This window comes from Vigna angularis, chromosome 11 (assembly GCF_016808095.1).
Source record: "Vigna angularis cultivar LongXiaoDou No.4 chromosome 11, ASM1680809v1, whole genome shotgun sequence".
Classification (NCBI taxonomy): Eukaryota; Viridiplantae; Streptophyta; class Magnoliopsida; order Fabales; family Fabaceae; genus Vigna; species Vigna angularis.
The window spans coordinates 2,312,160-2,336,574 of record NC_068980.1 but is presented as its reverse complement, the minus strand read 5'-3'; the positions used below and the strand labels follow the sequence as shown (position 1 = coordinate 2,336,574).

Sequence of the window (24,415 nt, the reverse complement as noted above, 5' to 3'; positions counted from 1 at the left end):
GAGAATTCCTAAGTTAAATCTGAGAACTGTTACCTAAAAGCATTGGACCAGAGAAGTTTTAGAGCTAAGTTTGGAGCCACGAGAAGGAATTCTAAGGCAGAGGAACGTCGGGGAACCGTTTGAAAGCAAGCTTAGGAGAAAACCGTAAGGGGAGCTAACCTTGAGTCTTTTTGTTTCTGTATGATCTAAATTTGGTATATGTTTAGGATTTTGATTCCCTTTATGATTTTAGAATGAAATTCTGCTTCTGTTGTATCTTTTGAATTGATGTACGGTTTGGAATTGGGATATGTTTCTGTTTTGATGGTTTTGAAGAGATCTTGTTCATATTAAGCATTTTGAATCGGTGGAAGTTTTTAGGTATACGTATAGATCGGAGATTTTGAATCTGTTTATGGATTTAAAAGGAGACTAGGTCTTGATCGGAAATTTTGGATTGTACTAATTATCCGCTGCCTTTTTAATTATATGTTTAGTTTAGATGTTTATAAGATTTGGATGAATATGGGTTGTTGATGGGAGATAAGTTTTTGGATGGCTAGAAAATCTGTATGATGGAAGGAATAGTCGTTATAGTCCGGGAAGTGAATTTTCGTAATTTTGGAATAGTAAATTCGCTTGAGTGAATGAGTTAACTCGCTGAAGCGAGTTATGCGTAACAAATTTAGTGTTTTGATATTTTTGACGTTTTGGGAGTTTTGGATGTCCGTTTTAGACGTTCTTTAGGTCGATATGGGGGGTTTTTGACCCTTCCAGAGCCATTGGTGAGGGTATCCAAGCTGTTTGAACTACTTAATGGTTCAAATTAATTGACCATAAAGAGTTATGTGTTAATAAGTGATGTTTCTGTGAGGTTGTGAAATGTCTGAGTATGTGAGAATTATTTTCTTGAGATATGACTAAAGATGATAATATGTTGACATGTGTATTTATGAATGGAAATTGTATAATAGAGTTCCAAGGAGGAACTCCTTATTGATTTTGTGTCAAGTACTGTACGTATGAATATAGGAACTCCGACTTAGGGGTTCATTCTTATGCTCTCAATAGTCTCGATCTCACTTAGAGAGAAAGCTATGTGGTGGAGAGTGGAAAATCCTTACCGAAGATCCACAGTGTGAGTGGACAGAGTAGGAAGGATGTAGCTTCAGTGGTGATATTCATATCCGAAGATCCAGTTTGGAGGACAAAGTAGGATAGAATAATTGAGCTAGCGAATAAGTACATCCATGTCCGAAGATCCAGTTTGGGGACAAAGTAGGATAGGATGTAGTTGAGTAAAAGTACCACTGCAAGTGTAGAACTAGCTAAGAGTTCAATATTCATACGATTGTCCGAATGAATGGAGTTTACGAATGATAATGGTATGTTTATTATATTATTGAGTAATTTAACTTATAAGATGGAAGTTTGGTTATTAATTTAATTTACCATGATGTTTTGTATTGCATTAGCTCACCCTTGCTTTGTCTGTTGTTTGGTTGTTATTTGGTGTTATGTATTTGATTGGCGATGATCATCCGGTGGATGGGAGCAGAAGTCGGTGATATGCCGGTGGAGCAAGCCTTAGATGGAGGATCGACTGAAGAATAGTTTTAATAATGAAACCTATGTTTTTATTTCTGTTTTAAGGTGTGGAGTGTAATTAGTTTGAATTAACAGTGAGGGTTTGTATAATAATGAGGAAAAACTCTTATTCCTCCTTCTATCAACTGTTCTATTGTATCAATGATGTAAGAACTCTATTATAGTTTGATGCTATAATTATGGGGATGTTACATTAATGGTATCAGAGCAGTTCTTTCACTAGGAATTTTGTAGGTGATGAAAATACCATGTCTTAGTTGTGTGATCTTAGTTGCGTATTCCTATTATAGGAATTGAATTTTAGACTAATGGTTCTTCTCTTTGGACAGAACCATGGCACGCAGATCACCTCCTCCTCCTCCTTCTCCTTCACCTGCACAGTCTGATGTTTCTAATTTGGTGAGAGTAATGGAATCTTTTGTGGTGGCGATGCAACAGCAGAATGCATCATTGATACAACAAAACACAGTTGCATTACAACAATTGGAGGCTGCTAGGGTGTCAGCTGAGGCACACCAGAGGCAATTTGTGGAACTAATAAACGGTGGTGCAAGAGCTCCCGCTGACCCATTCTATATTCCGCCCACTCCTATTCAAGAGTGGAGTCTAGAGAATTTTCTTCAACATCATCTAGCTAAATTTTGTGGCAATACCAGTGCCGACGAAGCAGACCAATGGTTTAGAGATATGGAGAGAATTTTCAATGCCAAAAACTGCCCAGACGATAATAGATTGGCTTATACTGAATATTTGTTGTCAGGAGAAGCCAGTCATTGGTGGACCAGTACGAGAACACTGTTGGAAAGGAGTGGTAAACCGATCACTTGGAACTTATTCCAGAATAAGTTCTATGCTGAGTACTTTCCGGACAGTGTAAGGTATACCAAGGAAGTAGAATTTCTCCAGTTAGTGCAAAGGGGAATGACTGTGACAGAATATGCCGATAAATTTAAGCATCTTAGTCGCTTCCATACTCTGGATATGGATGAAGAATGACAGTGTAGGAAGTTTGAAAATGGACTGAGAGGAGATATCAAATTGCTGGTCAAAGGTTTATGTATCAAGGAGTTTCCTACATTGGTGGAGAGAGCTAAAGTGTTAGAAAAGACAAAGAATGAAATGCAATTTCAGCAGAGACCACCCCAGAGGATTGGTGGACCATCTGGGTCCAAATTCCGGCATGGAGACAGGAGAAAGCCCTATTCTAAACCTCCTTTCCAGGGGCTTAAAGGACCTTCATTTCATCAATCTGGCCAAGCAGGACAACCTGGAGTGGTGAAGTGCTTTAATTGTGGAGGACCACATTATAGGTCCGTTTGCCCTCAGTTAGTTGGTCATATGAAGTGTAATGCCTGCGGGAAGGAGGGACACTTTGCCAGGAATTGTCCCACATCTGGAAGACCAAGGGTTCAGCAACCGACTAGTCAGTCTCAACAGACGGCAGATGTCAAACCGCAGGCTGTGGGCAGAGTATATGCAATGACCGGAGCAGAGGCAACTGGGCCAGGTAATCTTATCATCGGCAATTGTTTATTGTTTGGGAAAGCTTGTTGTGTTTTGTTTGATTCTGGAGCTACACACTCCTTTGTGTCTGATGTTTGTGTGCGAGAGTTGGGATTGCCTGTGAGTGAGCTACAGTATGACCTAATAGTGTCTACTCCGGCTTCGGGTTTAGTTAAGACATCTCTAGCATGTACTAGATGTCCTGTAGTAGTAGAAGGACGTCAGTTTAAAGTTAATCTCATCTGCTTACCTCTACAAGGTTTAGAGGTAATTTTAGGAATGGATTGGCTAACTTCCAATCACATTCTCTTAGACTGTGGTGCAAAGAAATTGTTATTTCCTCAAGAGGAAGAATCGAAGATATTATCTTCGAGGAATCTGTTGCGCGAAGTACAGGAAGGGTTGTGTTGCTTCATTGTGTTGACACACATGGAGATTAACCAGAGTGGAAGGAGCATAGATCACTCAGTGGTAAGTGATTTCATGGATGTGTTTCCTGAAGAAGTACCGGGACTGCCTCCTCAAAGAGAGATCGAGTTCTCAATTGATCTCGTACCAGGCACAGGACCAGTATCAATTGCTCCGTATCGGATGGCTCCAGCTGAATTAGTAGAATTGAAAAAGCAGATAGAAGACTTGCTTGAAAAACAATTTATCAGACCAAGTGTTTCGCCTTGGGGTGCGCCAGTGTTGTTGGTCAAGAAGAAGGATGGGAGTTCCAGATTGTGTGTGGATTACAGGCAGCTGAATAAGTTGACTATCAAGAACAAATATCCGTTGCCAAGAATCGACGACTTGATGGATCAGTTATATGGAGCAAAAGTGTTTTCGAAAATTGATCTACGATCAGGTTATCATCAGATTTTAGTAAAGGCAGAGGATGTACAAAAGACTGCTTTCAGGTCCAGATATGGACATTATGAATACGTGGTTATGCCTTTTGGTGTAACCAACGCTCCCGCTGTATTCATGGACTACATGAATAGGATATTCAGACCTTTCTTAGATAAGTTTGTCGTGGTCTTCATAGACGACATTCTTATATACTCCAAGACTCGGGAAGAACACGTGGATCATCTTCGATCAGTTCTTGAGGTGTTAAGAAATAAGAAGTTATACGCCAAGTTGTCCAAATGTGAGTTTTGGATGAAAGAGGTGCAATTTTTGGGACATGTCATATCGGCTGGTGGAATATCTATGGATCCGTCTAAGGTCGAAGCTGTGCTTCAATGGGAGAGACCCAAGTCCGTAACGGAGATCAGGAGCTTCGTAGGATTAGCAGGGTACTACCGTAGATTCATAGAAGGATTCTCCAAGATTGTGTCACCATTGACGCAATTAACTCGTAAAGATCGTCCCTTTGCTTGGACAGACCGATGTGAAGCTAGTTTTCAAGAACTAAAGCAGAGGTTGACAAGTGCTCCTGTATTAGTGATCCCTGACCCAAGAAGACCTTTCGAAGTATATTGTGATGCTTCATATCAAGGACTGGGATGTGTACTTATGCAGGAAAAGAAAGCGGTAGCTTATGCTTCGAGACAACTTAAGAATCATGAGAAGAATTACCCCACTCATGATTTAGAGTTGGCAGCCGTCGTTTTTGCTTTGAAGATTTGGAGGCATTACCTTTATGGCGCACAGTTCCAAGTGTTCAGCGATCATAAAAGTTTGAAATATCTTTTTGATCAAAAGGAATTGAACATGAGACAGAGAAGATGGATGGAGTTTTTGAAGGATTATGAGTTTGAACTTCTATATCATCCCGGTAAGGCTAATGTTGTAGCAGATGCTCTGAGCAGAAAGACGGTGCATGTATCTACTATGATGGTAAAGGAGTTAGAATTGATCGAGAAATTCAGGGATATGAAGTTGTATGTTGAGTTGAAGTCCGATTTCATCAGTTGTAATAACTTAGTGATATCAAGTGATTTGTTGAGTTTGGTCAGAGATAAACAATTATTAGATGCCGAGCTACAAAAGACGGTGGGTTTATTGGGTACAGATCAAGCCAGAGAATTTATGTTAGGAGCTGATGGTATTTTGAGATTTAGAGGCAGAGTCTGTATTCCAGATGATATTGAGCTGAAAAAGTTGATTCTCGAAGAAGGACATAAAAGTCGTCTTAGCATGCATCCTGGTATGACCAAGATGTATCAAGATCTCAAGGAGTCTTTCTGGTGGTCTGGAATGAAAAGAGATGTGGCACAATTTGTATCAACATGTTTGACATGTCAAAAGGCTAAAGTGGAACATCAACGACCTGGGGGTATTGATAACGGTAATTTTTACCATTATCTTTGAACCAATTCTTGTACCAAATCTACCCTTTTTAAGCTTGAAACATGTTTAATCCTCCCTTTTCATCTAAGTTTGCGAATAAGTCTAGCTTAAGCGTTACATACAAGTTTTCATCATTTAATTCCTCAAATTTGTAGGCGAATTGCAAGCTGTTAGAGAAGTACTGTATTTACCAAGAATGGGAGCAAGAAAAGGATTCAAAAGTAGGATCTGATGGAGCAGGAAAGGAAGTTCACGCCTAAAAGCCCAAGAAGAAGGAAGCAGGATACATTTTCTGCGCAAGCCTCGCGCCTGGGCGCAGCCAAAAGGGCGCTTGGGCGCGACCATATGCGCGAGATCCGCGCCCAGGCGCGACCAAGAGGGCGCCCGGGCGCGACCATCTGCGCGAGCTCCGCGCCTGGGCGCGAGAAAGAGGGCGCCCGGGCGCGACCTTCTGCGAGAGCTTCGCGCCTGGGCGCGACTGAGGAGGGGCGCCCGGGCGCGAACTCTGCTGACATGGAACCCTAGATCTATTTAAAGCATTCTGTAACTGAGGGTGGTATCTTCTTGGCGGCTGAAGCTTGGAACACCATTTTCGGACCTAAGGGAGCTGGTTTTGGGCAGTGGAAACTCTCCATCCTTCCTCCTTGGATCTCCATTCTTCCATTTTTCTCCATTGTAAGCTCAAGTTCTCCATGACTATGGAGAACTAATTTCATTTTGTTGGGGAATGATGTAGTTACGAAACTTTCATGTAAATGCACTTGAGTTTAATGAATTTAAGCTTCCTTCAATTGATTGTGAGTGTTTAATTTCCTTCTCTTAAAGCTTGTTGTGACTTGATCAACCATAACATGAATCTAAGATTTGCTAGATATTGGAAAGTATTGTGTGGATCTTGAACTGGAATTAACACCTAAGGGAGATTGTATCTAGGAATGGAGCTTGATGCTTTAGTTGTCTTAAACCTTTAATCGTAATGCAGATGAATTTTCTAGGTTACCAAGGAATTGGGTCTAAGTATAATTGGAAGGTTGACAAACGCAATTAATTGATGAAGTAGTGATGTGCATTTGCATGATAGCGTAGTAATTACAATCATTCTCCAACATCTCATCCATATTGTTTCATTATCCATTAACCATTTTCCAATCTTTTAGCCTCTAAGACGTTCATTTTATCACTTATATTTGAATTGAAATTTTATTACACTTGAATCATACCAAAATGATGTATTCTTAGTCTAAGTTAGTTAACTTATTATACGGTTTTAAGGTATTACACGAGTCTCTTGGGAAACGATATCCGGTCTTACCGGTTTTATTACTTTGAACGATTTGGTACACTTGCCAAAGAGTTAACAAGTTTTTGGCGCCGTTGCCGGGAACTCGGTGTTAGTACTTTACTGTTGAGTAATTCTTAACCAACTTAGGCTCTATTCTTTTTATTCTTTTTACTGTGAATAAATTTGTTTTAGTGATCTTAAAGTTAATCTTGTGCTCTAGTATTGTTGTTTCTAGTGAATGCAGAGAAAAATTCGTACTAGAAGCACACCATCACTTGAACCTCTTCTATTGGATCCTGAAGTTGAAAAGACAGCAAGAAGAAACAATAGCCAAAGAAGGAGAGAAAACAGAACTTCGAGAAACATTTCTCCCGCACCTGTAATCTCTGAGCAACCAAACTCTTCCACAGCTCATCAGGAAATGGGGGATATGAATGACGATATGAATGGCAATGGTGATAGACAAGCAAGGCGCACCTTGGAAGACTACTCTACTTTTGCAGGACCGCTCCACTTTAATAGTATTGCTCGACCACGGGTAAATGCTGTGAACATGGAAATGAAGCCTGCTCTCATCCATCTGGTGCAAAGTAATCAATTCAATGGCCTATCACACGAGAATCCTTATAATCATTTGGCAACTTTCTTGGAAATTTGCAACACTGTAAAGATCCATCAAGTGCCAGATGAGGCAATAAGGCTCAGTTTATTCCCATTCTCCTTGGGAGGTAATGCGAAGATGTGGCTAAACTCTTTCCCTGAAAATAGTTTCACTACTTGGGAGGATGTTGTGGCAAAATTCCTCAACAAATTCTTTCCACAATCCAAGGTTAACAAAGGGAAACAGGAGATTTCATCTTTTCAGCAGGATGTCAATGAGACTCTGAGTCAAGCCTGGGACAGATTCAAAGGGCTACTGAGAAAGACACCCACTCATGGGTTTGATGAGCCTACTGTTCTCAATATGTTTTTGGGAGGATTGAGATCCCAAACCAAATTGATGTTGGATGCCTCAGCTGGAGGAAATATCCGTTGGAAGACACTAGAAGAAGCTCATGAGCTAATAGAAAACATGGCTGCAAATGACAGTGAATTGCAGAATGAAAGGGCTCAGCAAAAAGGCGTGTTTCAACTACAATCTCAGGATGCTCTACTAGCCCAAAACAAGATAATGACCCAACAGCTTGAAGCGCTCATGAACAAACTCTCTCAATTGCCAAAAGAACTCCAGAATGTTTCACAAGCTCAATATCAAGGGTGTGAATTGTGTGGAGGAGAACATGCTAATGGTCATTGTGCTATGCAGGTCAATACCCAAGAAGACGTGAACTATATGGGTAATCAAAACCGTAACAATCACTTTAATCAAGGATGGAGACCGCACCCAAGCATGGGCCAAGGACAAGCTGGACCTTCAAACAGACCACCTCAACAACAATACCAACCACACCCCTCTTTATCAGACAGGACCTCTAAATTGGAGGACACTCTTCAACAATTCATGCAAGTATCCATCTCCAATCACAAAAGCACGGAAGCATCCATAAGGAATTTGGAGATACAAGTTGGCCAACTGGCCAAGAAGCTAGAAGAAAAACCTGATAAGAGTTTTGGAGCTAATACTGAAACCAACCCAAAGGAGGAGTGCAAGGCAATCACTACAAGAAGTGGTAAGTTGTTAGTGAGTGGAGAGAAAAAGAACTCAGAAGAGAGTGATGAAAGAAAAGATGAAAATGAGACGAAGAGTGAGAATAGAAAAGAAAAAGAGAATGAGAGAAAAGAAAATGAGAATAGTGTTAGTGGAGAGAAAGAAAAAGAAGAAGAGGATGAGAGAAGAAAAAGAAAAGAAAAAGAAGTTGAGAGGCCCCTTCCCTATCCACAAATATACACAAGAAAGGATAAAGAAAAGCAGTTTGGGCAGTTCATGGATATCTTCAAGCAATTGGAGATCAAAATACCCTTGACCGAAGCACTGCAACAAATTCCCGCCTATGCAAAGCACATGAAGCAATTCCTCAACAAGAAAAAGAGGTACTTAGATGAGACAAAGATTGAAGTGCAGGGAAATTGTAGCGCCATCATGCAGAAGACTCTCCCTCCAAAATTTAAAGATCCGGGGAGTTTCACCATCCCGTGCACCATTGGAGACCATGACATAGGGAAGGCTCTTATTGATTTAGGGGCTAGCATCAACATGATGCCTCTCTCTATGCTGAAAAAGATTGGTGGTCTTGAAGCCAAGCCAACAAGAATGATACTTCAGTTGGCGGATAGATCTATCAAATATCCATTTGGTGTAGTTGAAGATGTGATAATAAAAGTTGATAAGCTCCAATTCCCGGTGGACTTTGTAGTGATGGACATGGAGGAAGATGCAGAAATACCACTCATTCTTGGAAGACCATTCATGAAGACAGCTAAGGTTGTCATTCATATGGAAGAGGGAATATTGAAAATAAAGGACCAAGATAGAGAAATAACGTTCAATGTCTTCGAAGCTGAGCAACAAAGTCGAGAAAAACAGGCTAGTCTTAAAGCCACGGATGAATGTTTGTCCGTGACTAGTCTAACAGGGCAAGCTGCCAAGTTGGTCAAGAAAAGTCTTAATTGTTTCTCCCCAAAAGTGAAGGATGAAGAAGAAGATAGGGAAGATGAAAAAGTTCACCAAGGCTCTAATGTGGAAAGTGATGAACCCAAACCTGGCAAACCAGTTAAGCTTAAGAGCAGGGTCTGGGTTATCAAGTCTATCAAAGCAAATGGAGTTCTCGAAATTGAGGCTCCATATTCAAGAAGAGTCAAGTTGGTGACAAGAAAGCTGCTTAGAATATGTTGGTGTCATGAAAGGAAGAAGCACACCAACATCAAAAACCAAACTTAAATGCTTCATCTGTCAAGCTAATGACGTTAAACAAGCGCTTACTGGGAGGCAACCCAGCCTTCTAACCTTCTTTCAGTGATTTTTTTTGTGTGTTGTTGATTGTTTGTTTGTGTTTTAGCACTTGTTAAAAATTTTGTCTATGAGGAAGTTTGTTACTGTTTTGTGTAGCTTGAGATGTGAATGGTGTGATTGTGTTGTGTCTTGATTTTTAATTGCTTGTTTTGGAGAATGTTGAAAATTTGTGAAATTGAACACCTTCAAATTGATTCTTCAAGTGAATTTCCCTTATTGAAGATTTAAGCAAACGTGTTTGATAAAAAGAAGGTGTTCTGGGGTGTTTTGAGAGCTAGAGAATGCAAAAATCAGAAAATGGTACTGTGAGTTGAGCCATTCTGCAGTCTGCTGAAATTCTGCAGAATTCACGCCCAAGCCCCCCTGACCAGGCGCGCCCAGGCGCGCCCAGGCGCGAGACATCAGCGTGCTGGTCGCGCCCGGGCGCGACATGTGCAGGCCCAAATTTTTTCTGATTTTTAAGTGCACAGGTCAGATTTTCCCTCATTTTCAAACCCTAATTTCCAGCCCCCTCTCTCTCTCTCGTGCCTATTCTCTCAAAACCTCCACAATCACCATATTCTTCCATCTAAGCCACACAAACTACCACCAATCAACAACATTCCCACTCACCATTGTGGCCTCTCTCACTTAGTAAACCTATTACCAACTCAACCCACCCACTCAACTTTATCACTTCCATTGTGAACTCTCACACCCACTCATTCTCATCACCAAAAAATCTGTTTTCTTTGGGTAATCAAGGTCAAGCTCTCAACTCTCTCAAGATCCCCAAATTCAAATTCAAATTCAAATTCAATTCTCCAAATCAAGTAGGTTTTGCTTTCGTTTGCTTGTTTTGAAATTCCTTTGCTTTCATGTGTTGATTGTTGTTTGAATTAGACTAGGATTGTACAATTGAACTGCTTGACTGCATGATTGATGATTGAAAAACTGGAACAAACCACCACCATTGAGTTCTGCACTCTGCAGAAACTCGCGCCCGGGCGCCCCTTGCAGGTCGCGCCTGGGCGCGACTGGCTCGGCCAAAATTGTGGCCATGCTTTGATCTTCATTTGTTTTTCCATTTTCTCTGTTTCATCCATGCTTTGACTGCTTTGTTTTAGTTTATGTGTTTAATTGAATTGCTTGTGTGTTGGCTTGCTTTCTAAAACCACAAAAATCACCAAAATAGGTAACCAAGAAGGCCAAATTCTGCAGAAAATTTCTTGCAGAAGTCGCGCCCGGGCGCCCCTAGCAGGTCGCGCCTGGGCGCGACTGGTTCGGCCAGAATTTGCCAAAATTTGAGCTTTTCATGTGTTTTGTTTATTTTTGTCTTTTGATTTCCTTGTAATTGTTTGTGATTGAGTGTCTTAATTGTTTGTGTTTGCTCGTGAGCCTTGAATGCACAAATGTTACATCTCACTTTGATCTTTCTGTGTTTCCTCCTCACATTCACAATCCTTGAATGTTTGTGCAGAAATGGCCTCTGTTTCAGGAACAAAAAGAATCAAAACCACAGCAACAAAGAGGCAGAAGCAAAAGAAGACTTCCAAACCTCAAACCTTCCTCTCTCAGAGACACAAGAAAAATTTTGAGGAGTCTCAAAACAGACGGCTCCTTATGGAAAGAGTAGTAGAACAGCTACCTCGGGAGGAACCTCAATTTGCCCAAGAAGTGTGGCGTCGACACTGGAGCAATCTTATCTCCTTCCCTGAACCGGCTAATATTGATGTAGTCCGGGAATTCTATGCTAATGCTCGCAGCTTTTTAGACGAACCACAACCGTTCACCAGTTATGTGCGAGGGAGGCCAGTAGCTTTTGATGCAAATACCATCAACTCTTTCTTGAACACTCAGTGGCCAGAGGGCAATTCAACATGTCATTACTCAGACGCAAACAGAACAAATTTTGCAGGGATAGACTATGAGGAGGTTGAGAGGACCTTGTGCCTCCCCAGAGGACACTTTCATAGAAACAGACAGGGACAACCATTGCATATCAAGCGTTCCTTTCTTACACCTCTCTCCAAATATTGGATGGCATTCATACATGCCAACATATCTCCGTGCTCCCATATGTCTGACCTCAATGTGAGTAGAGCACTCCTCCTTTTCCTTATATTGCAGGGTAAGCCAATCAATGTGGGTAACATTATTGCACACGAGATCAATGACTGTGCCAATACTGCACTGAGCAACACTCCACTAGGCCACCCATCTCTGATCACTCACCTATGTGAGATTGCTGGGGTTGATACTTCACTGCCTCCATTTGAGAAACCAAGGAAAACCATTGATCGGTCCTATTACCTGCAATACTGCTTAATTGATGAGGACGGTCAGAACATTCCTGCACCCCAGCCCCCACGAAGGCATCGGAGAAATCAGCCTGACCCACCTGCACAGCCTGAAGAAGACGGCCCACAAAACCCCTTCAATATGGCCGACCTCAATGCTAAGCTGGAAGCACTCCATAGGATGGGCCTTGCTCACGCAGACATGATGCGTCAGGTCTACGCCTCCTCTCACCCAGGTTTCATGACTTCTGAGGAATATGCTGCAAGAGTAGCTTGGCCTGGGGACCAGACCTCTACTGATGGGGGAGCTGGAACATCTTCTGGAGCTCAAGCAATGGAAGAGGATCAATCTGAAGAAGAAGATGAGGAGGAGGAAGAGGAGGAGGAGCAATCTGAAGAGGAAGAAGAAGTGGAGGACACTGAGAGTGATTCTTGAGGAGATAGATGAGACAATGAAACGGGCAACTTTCATCTCTTTCATAAACAATTACTACTTTCATGCTTTAAATTTCGTAGTTAATTTTATTTCAGCACTCGTACTTTTGAACTTGGTTGAATGAACATGTTGATGAAAATGTTTCGAACTTGACTTGATTAGAAATCGCTTGTTTGCTTTTACTCTGTGAGACTTTGAAATTAGGCTCGATTTGGGTAGTTTCTTTTCACTGTGGTTACGCTCGACTGAATGAATTTCATGCGCTGTTCTTCTTGTGATTAATATGCATGGCATTGTGTTTGAAAACAAATTTGGAACCCTATGTAACCTAGTGAGATTTTGTGCTCCAGAATTATTGTTGAATGATATCACCTTAGAAGCATAATTGAGTTTTGCCTGATTTTCTCTGAAGTGGATCATTTACTTGTTCAATACACATGATCAAGGTTGTCTTGTTCTCCCTTTGTTGTCTTAAGTTCTTGAACCCAAAGCCTATTGTAACCTTTTGTAGCCCATCCATGAACCTTAAAAAGCAATCCGAAAAATTTGTAATCCCTCTACCTTAAGTTAAGATGAGCATTCAAGTGGGGTACAGGAAAATGGTTCAAGTTTGGGGTATTTGAGGTGACATGTGATTTGACTTTAAGAGTCAAAATAAAAAAAAAAAAAATTAAAAGTACTACAAAAAGGGAAAAAGAAGTAAGATTTGCTTACAATTGGTGGAAGTACGCGAGACTTTGTTATCTTGTGCTAAAATGAATGCTCTCTTAGTATTAGTTTTGCCTAGAAAAACCAAAGCTCCTTCTTAACCTAACCCTTGTATAGCCTTGAATGTTCTTGTACTTCAAATTTATAGGTAAGTGTGTTCATTGTAAGGGAAATGAAAGGCAAAGTTCAATTGTGTGATATTGTGATGTTTGAGTGAGAGACGCACATCCCCATACACCTGTGTATGTGAGTGAAACAGTTTCTTTTCAGAGGAAGGGTTCCATGTTAGTTAAGAAAATACTATTGCCATGTGTGTTGGTCCCTCATAGAACAAAGCTGTTGTTTAAATTCTGTAAGTTTGTGAGTACCTCCAGTGAAAGTTTCACCTCTTGTGACAAAAATCTAGTCAACATGATAAGCAAGCATGATTGAATTTTATTCTTGTTTAGTGATGAAGCATTAGAGTTGTTTGTTTGTTCAAACCAGTTCATTTGTTTGTTTTTCTGCTTGAGGACAAGCAAGATTTCAAGTTTGGGGTTGTGATAACGGTAATTTTTACCATTATCTTTGAACCAATTCTTGTACCAAATCTACCCTTTTTAAGCTTGAAACATGTTTAATCCTCCCTTTTCATCTAAGTTTGCGAATAAGTCTAGCTTAAGCGTTACATACAAGTTTTCATCATTTAATTCCTCAAATTTGTAGGCGAATTGCAAGCTGTTAGAGAAGTACTGTATTTACCAAGAATGGGAGCAAGAAAAGGATTCAAAAGTAGGATCTGATGGAGCAGGAAAGGAAGTTCACGCCTAAAAGCCCAAGAAGAAGGAAGCAGGATACATTTTCTGCGCAAGCCTCGCGCCTGGGCGCAGCCAAAAGGGCGCTTGGGCGCGACCATATGCGCGAGATCCGCGCCCAGGCGCGACCAAGAGGGCGCCCGGGCGCGACCATCTGCGCGAGCTCCGCGCCTGGGCGCGAGAAAGAGGGCGCCCGGGCGCGACCTTCTGCGAGAGCTTCGCGCCTGGGCGCGACTGAGGAGGGGCGCCCGGGCGCGAACTCTGCTGACATGGAACCCTAGATCTATTTAAAGCATTCTGTAACTGAGGGTGGTATCTTCTTGGCGGCTGAAGCTTGGAACACCATTTTCGGACCTAAGGGAGCTGGTTTTGGGCAGTGGAAACTCTCCATCCTTCCTCCTTGGATCTCCATTCTTCCATTTTTCTCCATTGTAAGCTCAAGTTCTCCATGACTATGGAGAACTAATTTCATTTTGTTGGGGAATGATGTAGTTACGAAACTTTCATGTAAATGCACTTGAGTTTAATGAATTTAAGCTTCCTTCAATTGATTGTGAGTGTTTAATTTCCTTCTCTTAAAGCTTGTTGTGACTTGATCAACCATAACATGAATCTAAGATTTGCTAGATATTGGAAAGTATTGTGTGGATCTTGAACTGGAATTAACACCTAAGGGAGATTGTATCTAGGAATGGAGCTTGATGCTTTAGTTGTCTTAAACCTTTAATCGTAATGCAGATGAATTTTCTAGGTTACCAAGGAATTGGGTCTAAGTATAATTGGAAGGTTGACAAACGCAATTAATTGATGAAGTAGTGATGTGCATTTGCATGATAGCGTAGTAATTACAATCATTCTCCAACATCTCATCCATATTGTTTCATTATCCATTAACCATTTTCCAATCTTTTAGCCTCTAAGACGTTCATTTTATCACTTATATTTGAATTGAAATTTTATTACACTTGAATCATACCAAAATGATGTATTCTTAGTCTAAGTTAGTTAACTTATTATACGGTTTTAAGGTATTACACGAGTCTCTTGGGAAACGATATCCGGTCTTACCGGTTTTATTACTTTGAACGATTTGGTACACTTGCCAAAGAGTTAACAGGTATATTGCAACCGCTTGAGGTACCTGAGTGGAAATGGGATAGTATTGCCATGGATTTTGTAACACATTTACCACGGACAGGAAAGGGACATGATGCTATCTGGGTTGTGATAGATAGGTTGACAAAGAGCGCTCACTTCTTGGCGATGAATCTGAGGATGTCTATGGTGAAGCTTGCCCAACTGTATATAAAAGAAGTGGTGAGACTACATGGAATACCATCGAGCATAGTGTCAGACAGGGATCCGCGATTTACATCGAAATTCTGGCAGTCTTTACAACGTGAGTTGGGTAGCAAATTACACATGAGCTCTGCGTATCATCCACAAACTGATGGACAGTCTGAGAGGACGATTCAATCCTTAGAAGACCTGTTGAGGACTTGTGTTTTAGATCACTTGGGTATTTGGGATGAGGTCTTACCATTGATTGAATTCACTTACAACAACAGCTATCATGCAAGCATTGGCATGGCACCATATGAAGCATTGTATGGTAGGAGATGTAAGACACCCCTATGTTGGTACCAAGAAGGAGAAACAGTGATGTTAGGACCAGAATTGATTCAGCAAACAACAGAAAAGGTGAAACTGATACAGGAAAGGATGAAGGCATCACAGAGCAGACAGAAGTCTTATGCAGACCATAGGCGAAGGCCTCTTGAGTTTGAAGTGGGAAGTCACGTGTTTCTACGAGTTTCTCAGATGACTGGAGTAGGGAGAGCTATCAGATCCAAGAAGTTATCTCCGAAGTTTCTTGGTCCATTCCAAGTTATCAAGAGAATTGGACCAGTAGCATATGAGATTGCACTACCTCCTCAACTGGCAAACTTGCACAATGTATTTCACGTATCTCAATTGAGGAAATATGTGTCAAGTCCTGATCATGTACTCGAAGTGGATGACGTTCAAGTCAGAGAAGATTTGTCATTAGACGCAAAACCAGTACGGATTCTTGATGTTCAGGCGAAGCAACTAAGAGGAAAGGATATTCGTACAGTCAAAGTATTGTGGAATGAGAAGACCCAAGAAATGACTTGGGAATTGGAAGAAGAAATGAAGAACTTCTATCCTCATTTATTTGATTAAAGAGTGTATTTTTCGAGGACGAAAAATTTTAAAGGTGGGGAGAATGTAAGACCCTGAAAAATTAAAGGAAAATGTGAATCTCGGGTCATTAGTAGAGTAAGAAACCAAAAATGTATCAAGTTGTAACAAAAGTTAAAGTTATATGCAAAATACAATGCTGTCAACTTTGACATGGTTTGGTATTTTAATTATAATTAATTGTACAAATTAGATATTAAGTTGATTCTTTTTCCATTAGAAAGTAGACTCGAATAGCTTCGATTCGAGTACTTATACGCGTAATTCCGACATCGGGAAGGGGTTCAACCGGACTGACAAAGTTGTCAAAATCAGACTCACTCGCTGTACGCGTTTTGGACGCGTTTTGAACGCGTTTTGGACGCGTTTTGAACGCGTTTTGACTCAGTAAACGCGTTTTACTATTTAAACACGTTTTTCTGGTTATTTAAGAGGGTTTTGGGGCTGAGAGAATTCCTAAGTTGAATCTGAGAACTGTTACCTAAAAGCATTGGACCAGAGAAGTTTTAGAGCTAAGTTTGGAGCCACGAGAAGGAATTCTAAGGCAGAGGAACGTCGGGGAACCGTTTGAAAGCAAGCTTAGGAGAAAACCGTAAGGGGAGCTAACCTTGAGTCTTTTTGTTTCTGTATGATCTAAATTTGGTATATGTTTAGGATTTTGATTCCCTTTATGATTTTAGAATGAAATTCTGCTTCTGTTGTATCTTTTGAATTGATGTACGGTTTGGAATTGGGATATGTTTCTGTTTTGATGGTTTTGAAGAGATCTTGTTCATATTAAGCATTTTGAATCGGTGGAAGTTTTTAGGTATACGTATAGATCGGAGATTTTGAATCTGTTTATGGATTTAAAAGGAGACTAGGTCTTGATCGGAAATTTTGGATTGTACTAATTATCCGCTGCCTTTTTAATTATATGTTTAGTTTAGATGTTTATAAGATTTGGATGAATATGGGTTGTTGATGGGAGATAAGTTTTTGGATGGCTAGAAAATCTGTATGATGGAAGGAATAGTCGTTATAGTCCGGGAAGTGAATTTTCGTAATTTTGGAATAGTAAATTCGCTTGAGTGAATGAGTTAACTCGCTGAAGCGAGTTATGCGTAACAAATTTAGTGTTTTGATATTTTTGACGTTTTGGGAGTTTTGGATGTCCGTTTTAGACGTTCTTTAGGTCGATATGGGGGGTTTTTGACCCTTCCAGAGCCATTGGTGAGGGTATCCAAGCTGTTTGAACTACTTAATGGTTCAAATTAATTGACCATAAAGAGTTATGTGTTAATAAGTGATGTTTCTGTGAGGTTGTGAAATGTCTGAGTATGTGAGAATTATTTTCTTGAGATATGACTAAAGATGATAATATGTTGACATGTGTATTTATGAATGGAAATTGTATAATAGAGTTCCAAGGAGGAACTCCTTATTGATTTTGTGTCAAGTACTGTACGTATGAATATAGGAACTCCGACTTAGGGGTTCATTCTTATGCTCTCAATAGTCTCGATCTCACTTAGAGAGAAAGCTATGTGGTGGAGAGTGGAAAATCCTTACCGAAGATCCACAGTGTGAGTGGACAGAGTAGGAAGGATGTAGCTTCAGTGGTGATATTCATATCCGAAGATCCAGTTTGGAGGACAGAGTAGGATAGAATAATTGAGCTAGCGAATAAGTACATCCATGTCCGAAGATCCAGTTTGGGGACAGAGTAGGATAGGATGTAGTTGAGTAAAAGTACCACTGCAAGTGTAGAACTAGCTAAGAGTTCAATATTCATACGATTGTCCGAATGAATGGAGTTTACGAATGATAATGGTATGTTTATTATATTATTGAGTAATTTAACTTATAAGATGGAAGTTTGGTTATTAATTTAATTTACCATGATGTTTTGTATTGCATTAGCTCACCCTTGCTTTGTCTGTTGTTTGGTTGTTATTTGGTGTTATGTATTTGATTGGCGATGATCATCCGGTGGATGGGAGCAGAAGTCGGTGATATGCCGGTGGAGCAAGCCTTAGATGGAGGATCGACTGAAGAATAGTTTTAATAATGAAACCTATGTTTTTATTTCTGTTTTAAGGTGTGGAGTGTAATTAGTTTGAATTAACAGTGAGGGTTTGTATAATAATGAGGAAAAACTCTTATTCCTCCTTCTATCAACTGTTCTATTGTATCAATGATGTAAGAACTCTATTATAGTTTGATGCTATAATTATGGGGATGTTACAGCAATCACACCACGTACTTAGCTTTAATATTATCAAATCAAATGAATAATACTTTTAGTATACAAATTTAAAATAATTTTAATTTGTGAATTAAATTCCTGTCTAACCTCATAACTCCACGCAATAAAACTGTTGGGTATTTTAAAGACATAAATCTTGACTAAATTGAGTCAAACAGATCGTCCAGAAAGCTAATTAATATATATATATATATATATATATATATATATATATATATATATATATATATATATATATATATTACTTAATATTTTATTCTTGAAAAATCAAGTTCTTCACTTCCACCAACAGATGTTGGTGTTATCACTATAATTGCATCAACAAATGACTTTAACATCTAAAACAAGTTGAAGTGTTACAAGTGAAATTTAAATCAAACTATTCATAAACAAAATAGACAATTATCAAGAATTCTGCTTCCATTGATCTTTAAACTATATATTTTTTTGAAAAAAAAAAATTTTTATACAATAATTTTTATGTAAAGAAATGAATGAGGTTTTTTTGCTTTCCAACCCCCCAGAGTAGCTATGTAAGTTATATAAATTAAACCAAAAGCAAAATTCCTTTGGGTGAAAAATAATTAGAAAGAAAGTCAGTTAATGCTTTATTTAAAAATTAAATATGTTTTTCGTTCTTAAATCATTATTAGAAAAAGTTATAAAAATATTTTTTCCAATATATGATAGACACAATATTTGTACAGTGAATTATAATATAATTTATCGTTTGTCCGGAAAGATGTTTTATACACACTACACATACTGTTTATTGGAAAGGAGAATTTATATAATTTTCAAAAAATAAAATATTTTATAATTTAATTAAAAGTAAAATGCAATCTTCTATAATAATTTAAAAATGAATAATATATTTAACCAATCTCAAATTCTTTCACAGAATAAACATCTAATTCAAACAGTTAATATAGTTAATTCGAGAGTCTCTCCTAAGTAAATGTTTATGTGATTCAGTACTTTGTCTCTTCTCTCTCTTAAAATCAAGAAAAAAAATATTTCTATATAAATTTTTTTACAACATTTTTATACAATACATATATTATTCTTTTATTAATTCATTATTTATTTGTTAATATACTAAAAAAATGACACTGTGTTAAAATATTGTAAAAATATTTATATTAATACGATGAAACTACATTAACAGAACTCCAACCCCACCAACCATCTTACAGAGAAGTTATTCTGTATCTAGTAGCTGGGATTGTACTGTGGTGATTTTTTAGCTGCTCAGTTATTCTCAAGAACAATAAAACTGTCATTTCCCAGTCATTAATTATGAAAACAGGAAGCATGCTTGTCTTCTCCTTCCTAAACCATTCTCTTGCCATCTTATTTCCTATTAATTTGGTTACCACTGTCGGTTTGCTCATATTTTAGTCTTTTTCGTAGTAGCTTCTCTCTTACTGTGCTTCAGCGTATATGCTGCTGCTGCTAACTCCAAACAAACACACTTCAATTTGTCGGTGAAAGATCTTCAGAATGGAATTGCAGCTCATTTTCCTGCTAATTAAGCTACATTTTGTTACATGTACACCCCATCTTCATGAATATGCTGGTATGAGTTTGATTTAGATGTTCTCATCAGTTGCTTTATACATACTGCTGCATGTTTGATCCGTTTGAAAAAAGTTCATAAATTGTTGTTGAACATGAAATGTGGTTCATTATACATTTACACATTAAAGGGTATTTTTTTGTTTGAGGAACTGTTCCTTTGCTGGAAAATAAATAGATGGGAAACTAGTTCCAAGCTTTATTTAGATGTTCATAGTATCCGCTGCTATGGTTTTTCATGCTGATTCTCTGTGAGACTGAAGTGATTTTAAATTCTGTAGCAAGCTATTTGCACCATTCAAGAATCCGAAGCCCTTCAAGCATTGCATTCCCACCCACAGAGTCACCTACTAGAGTTCCTGCTAGTTCTACACTTCCACCTTCCAAGGCATCTTCAAGAATTCCCGGAAATATTGCTCTTTCACCTTCCCAACCATTCCCCAAAAGGAAATGGACGCACAGTTCTATGGACTCTCCAATTCCACACCATAAGCATCACCATTCCAGAAGAAAGTTCAGCAACCAAGCTCCTGGACCAACCTTTTCAACCAACCCCCATACTCATCAAGGTTTAATTATCTGACACATAAAGTTAATGCACAGTTTCAATATTTCTTGCCTTGAACACCTCAAAATTAACTACATTTCTTCTGTAAACTTCTCTTGAAAATCTAGGTCCTCCTCCTGTCTTCAAATCACAACATTCATTCTCTTCACCTGTAAATGCACCCGCACAAGCTCCTGCACCAGCACCAACACTTCTATCACAGCACTTGAATGGTATTAAACATTCATTTCTCTTACTTTTGTTTCTTATGTGTTGTCTACCTTGACTGCTAACTAGAGTTAGCACCTCATTGTTTGTGCCTTGCTCTGTCCATCACCATCAGTACCCTATACTTCACCCAGAATTTCACCTCAAGGTTCATCAGTGAAGAAGACAAGAACTCCACCAGCAGCATATGCTTTGGTTCTACCATCTCCACCGCCTAACAAAGGTATTATTGATTCCTTCTCTTCAATAATCCCACCCAAGTTATCCGATATCTGTGTATTGATCTTTTTCCTAATTGGTCTTTAGGTTGTATGTCACTGACATGCTCCGAGCCCTTGACATATACACTTCCTGGATCACCTTGTGGTTGTGTTTGGCCACTCCAAGTTAAACTACGCATCAGCATTGCAATATACAAGTTTTTTCCTTCTGTTTCAAAGCTGGCCAAAGAAATTTCAGCAAGTGTTTTTTTGAACCGTAATCAAGTACGCATTGTGGGAGCCGATGCAACTACTCAGCAGGTCGAGAAAACCACTGTTCTCATAAACTTGGTACCCCAAGGAGTGAAATTTGATGATACAACAGCTCTTTTAATATATAAGAAATTCTGGCAGAGAGAGATACTCAGTGATTCTTCTACCTTCGGTTCCTATGAAGTGCTCTATGTTCATTATCCAGGTTATACATTAATAATTTTTTTAAGACCATTTTGTGTTGTACTATATGAAGTCAATAAATGTAGTATATTTGATTTCATTTATCCTTTTTTGATAACATATTCAGGTCTTCCACCATCTCCACCTTCAAATGTTTACGGTATAGATGTTGAACCATACCCTGGTCACGACAACAATGTAACAATAATAAAACCTTTAGGAGTAAATGTCTCAAGGAAGCAAAAAGAAGGGAGTGGTGGAAGAATGCTTATTATGATCATCCTTTCATCTTTGGCCGCCTTCGTTCTATTCATTGGACTTGCATGGCTTTTTCTCTTGAAATGTGGTTCCAGCACTCTTGAACCTGGACATATTCCAGATGCAAAAATGTCATCCTCTTCAAAACGATCAGGTAACTTCAAGTACTGATTTCTTCAAAGTCTTGATGGCACTTTAGATACCGTAACAAGGAAGTTTTTGTTTTCTATCCTTTGTTTAAACAATTAAGCGTTGTGATGATTTCTTTCATGCAATTAGAAATACTTCTGTCCTTTTGTTTGAAATCTTTAAAATGGAAATATTGATTGTGGGTACCAGAGATGACTGGAGAATACCAATATTGTAGGTGTCTATGTTTGAGACAAAACTCATATCAAATGTTTATTCTAAAAGCAAGTGAGGACTACCTTTACCTTTTGGTAATTTTTGAAGACCTAATTTCATGGACAACTTACTTCATGAAGTTTGAAGTGTCAATTTCAGCTTTTCTGGTTACAGTGCTAATTTAGTTTTTTGTATTCTGGGATTTATTCAGAATTGTGCTTGAAAAATCTTCATCTTAGCTATTTACTTGAGAATCTCCATGTTCAAGTAGATAACAGTGGAATTCATTATGAATATGTTCAAAGCAGGAACTGCCAGTGTTAGGTCATTGACTTATGCGAGCATGCCAGGTTCTAGATCAATGTCCTTCAGTTCTGGAACAATAATCTATGCAGGATCAGCTAAAATATTTTCTTTGAACGAAATCGAGAAAGCAACAAATAACTTCAATTCTTCAAGCATACTTGGAGAAGGTGGCTTCGGTCTTGTTTATAAGGGTGACTTAAATGATGGCAGAGAGGTGGCTGTGAAGATTCTCAAAAGGGATGACCAGCATGGTGACCATGAATTCTTTGCAGAGTCAGAGATGCTTAGCTGCTTGCACCATAGGAATTTAGTTAAATTGATAGGTATATGCACAGAGAAACAGACTCGCTGCTTAGTTTATGAGCTTGTCCCTAATGGCAGCGTGGAATCCCACTTACATGGTAGGCTAAGTCACTGATGTGATGATGAAAGTCATCAACACTTTTGAAAGCCAATTTTAAAGAGCCTGATTTTTAATACTCTAACTTGTGGCTAGGTGTGGACAAAGAAACCGAACCACTTGATTGGAATGCCCGGATGAAGATTGCACTTGGTGCAGCTAGAGGATTAGCCTATCTGCATGAAGATTGTAATCCATGTGTCATACACAGAGACTTCAAATCCAGCAACATCTTATTGGAATACGATTTTGTACCCAAAGTTTCAGATTTTGGCTTGGCTAGAACAACATTGAACGAGGGAAACAAGCCCATTTCAACTCATGTTATTGGTACATTTGGGTAACAATCTCTTCCTAGACCTTTTTGTATTGATGATTTCATGGGTCATGGACATGATAGTCAAATTAACGGTGTTTGCAATGTACTCATTTCACTTCCTCTAGATGAAAACTGATTTTGTCTGGTTGGCATCTTGTTTTGAAGCTACGTAGCTCCTGAATATGCAATGACAGGACATCTTCTTGTCAAAAGTGATGTTTACAGCTATGGAGTTGTACTCCTTGAGCTGCTAAGTGGAAGAAAGCCTGTGGATTTGTCACAGCCAACGGGCCAAGAAAACCTTGTTGCTTGGGCTCGTCCACTTCTTACAAGTAAGGAGGGTTTGCAGAAGATCATAGACCCAATTATGAAAGATAGTGTTTCCATTGATACCATTGTAAAGGTTGCAGCAATTGCATCCATGTGCGTGCAATCAGAAGTCACTCAGCGTCCTTTTATGGGTGAAGTTGTTCAGGCCTTGACATTGGTATGCAGTGAGTTTGAGGAAACAAGAGTTCTGTAAGACCGAAAAGTCTTTTAGAAGATGACCCTGTAATTGGTCTTGTAACCATTGTTCCAGGTGAGACAGTGAGCTTTCAGAGTGCAACAGAACCTTGCTTCAGCCTAGTTATCAACCTGGTTGAGAACCAAGGTAGCACTACTGTCATCATAAGTAATGCTCACAAGGGGCAAGAATTTGAGTCATTGGGGTTGCTTATGTATAGGGGACAGAAATTTCAACTAAATTCCCATTAAACTTTCTCAAAGCAAATTCTAATGACAATGCAAATTTGTTCGTCATTACTTACTATAATGGCATTGGAAGTTGATGTCACAAACTTTAAGAGTTAAAACAAGTACTTGAAGTCAAATGCTTATTGATGTAACAATTAAAGAACATAAATTTGAAATCTACAGTCTTCTAAGTGGCTGAAGTAAAAATCAGACACGAAACACATACTAACTGATTTTAGTTTTGAAATGCAGATTACTTCTTTATTCAAACACATACAAACTGATTTTAGTTCTGAATGCAGACTTATGGACTTGAATCTTTTTGCAGCTATATTAAGATTTCTTTTTAGCTTTTGGTTGGTCTGAATGAAAGTTACGAGGTTTTTATTTGATATGGGAGTGTGTGGCTTGTGTGAGTATGTATATTCTGCAGTTGAAGATTTATTACAATCAAAGTAATGTACTCAATGCATCACGAATTAATGCTTAACAAACAGAAAGAGATACATGATCAACGACAACAACAAATAGTGTATATCCTCATACATAAAAAAATTTGGAACTAAAATACACTTTGATGACCTCTCTATGACTTTCTTTCCACAGATCAATTTTGCAGAAGGGCTAAGATGAAAGACCTTTAACCAGTAACGGTTCTTAGCCTTCAGGGTACGCAGGATCTGCATACCCTTTTTGAAGGGCTGAAATCCATTCAGACCCTTTACTAAATTAACAATATTGAGCCGTTACTGA

General features: G+C 39.0%; 2 protein-coding genes across 5 annotated transcripts; both read left to right on the top strand.

Moving 5' to 3' along the window:
- LOC128194797 (uncharacterized) lies at positions 1 to 18,251 on the top strand. 4 transcript variants are annotated; one of them, XM_052870969.1, is made up of 3 exons: positions 1 to 144; positions 1,917 to 3,094; positions 18,028 to 18,251. In XM_052870969.1, exons 2-3 carry the CDS (start codon positions 2,707 to 2,709, stop codon positions 18,081 to 18,083), a joined length of 444 nt encoding a protein of 147 aa, XP_052726929.1. In that variant the 5' UTR covers positions 1 to 144; positions 1,917 to 2,706; the 3' UTR covers positions 18,084 to 18,251. The 4 variants fall into 3 exon arrangements, 1 of the variants encoding a protein (XP_052726929.1); XR_008246166.1 differs by lacking the exons at positions 1,917 to 3,094; positions 18,028 to 18,251 and adding an exon at positions 1,538 to 1,761; XR_008246165.1 differs by lacking the exons at positions 1 to 144; positions 1,917 to 3,094 and adding an exon at positions 16,430 to 16,634.
- A 1,349-nt stretch (positions 18,252 to 19,600) lies between these two features.
- Positions 19,601 to 23,766, top strand: LOC108332481 (receptor-like serine/threonine-protein kinase ALE2). The gene is made up of 9 exons (XM_017567767.2): positions 19,601 to 19,869; positions 20,150 to 20,437; positions 20,544 to 20,648; positions 20,759 to 20,866; positions 20,950 to 21,321; positions 21,427 to 21,711; positions 22,211 to 22,609; positions 22,705 to 22,948; positions 23,093 to 23,766. The coding sequence occupies exons 1-9, from the start codon at positions 19,794 to 19,796 to the stop codon at positions 23,448 to 23,450; spliced, it is 2,235 nt and encodes a 744-aa protein (XP_017423256.1). The 5' UTR covers positions 19,601 to 19,793; the 3' UTR covers positions 23,451 to 23,766.
- Positions 23,767 to 24,415: the final 649 nt, after the last annotated feature.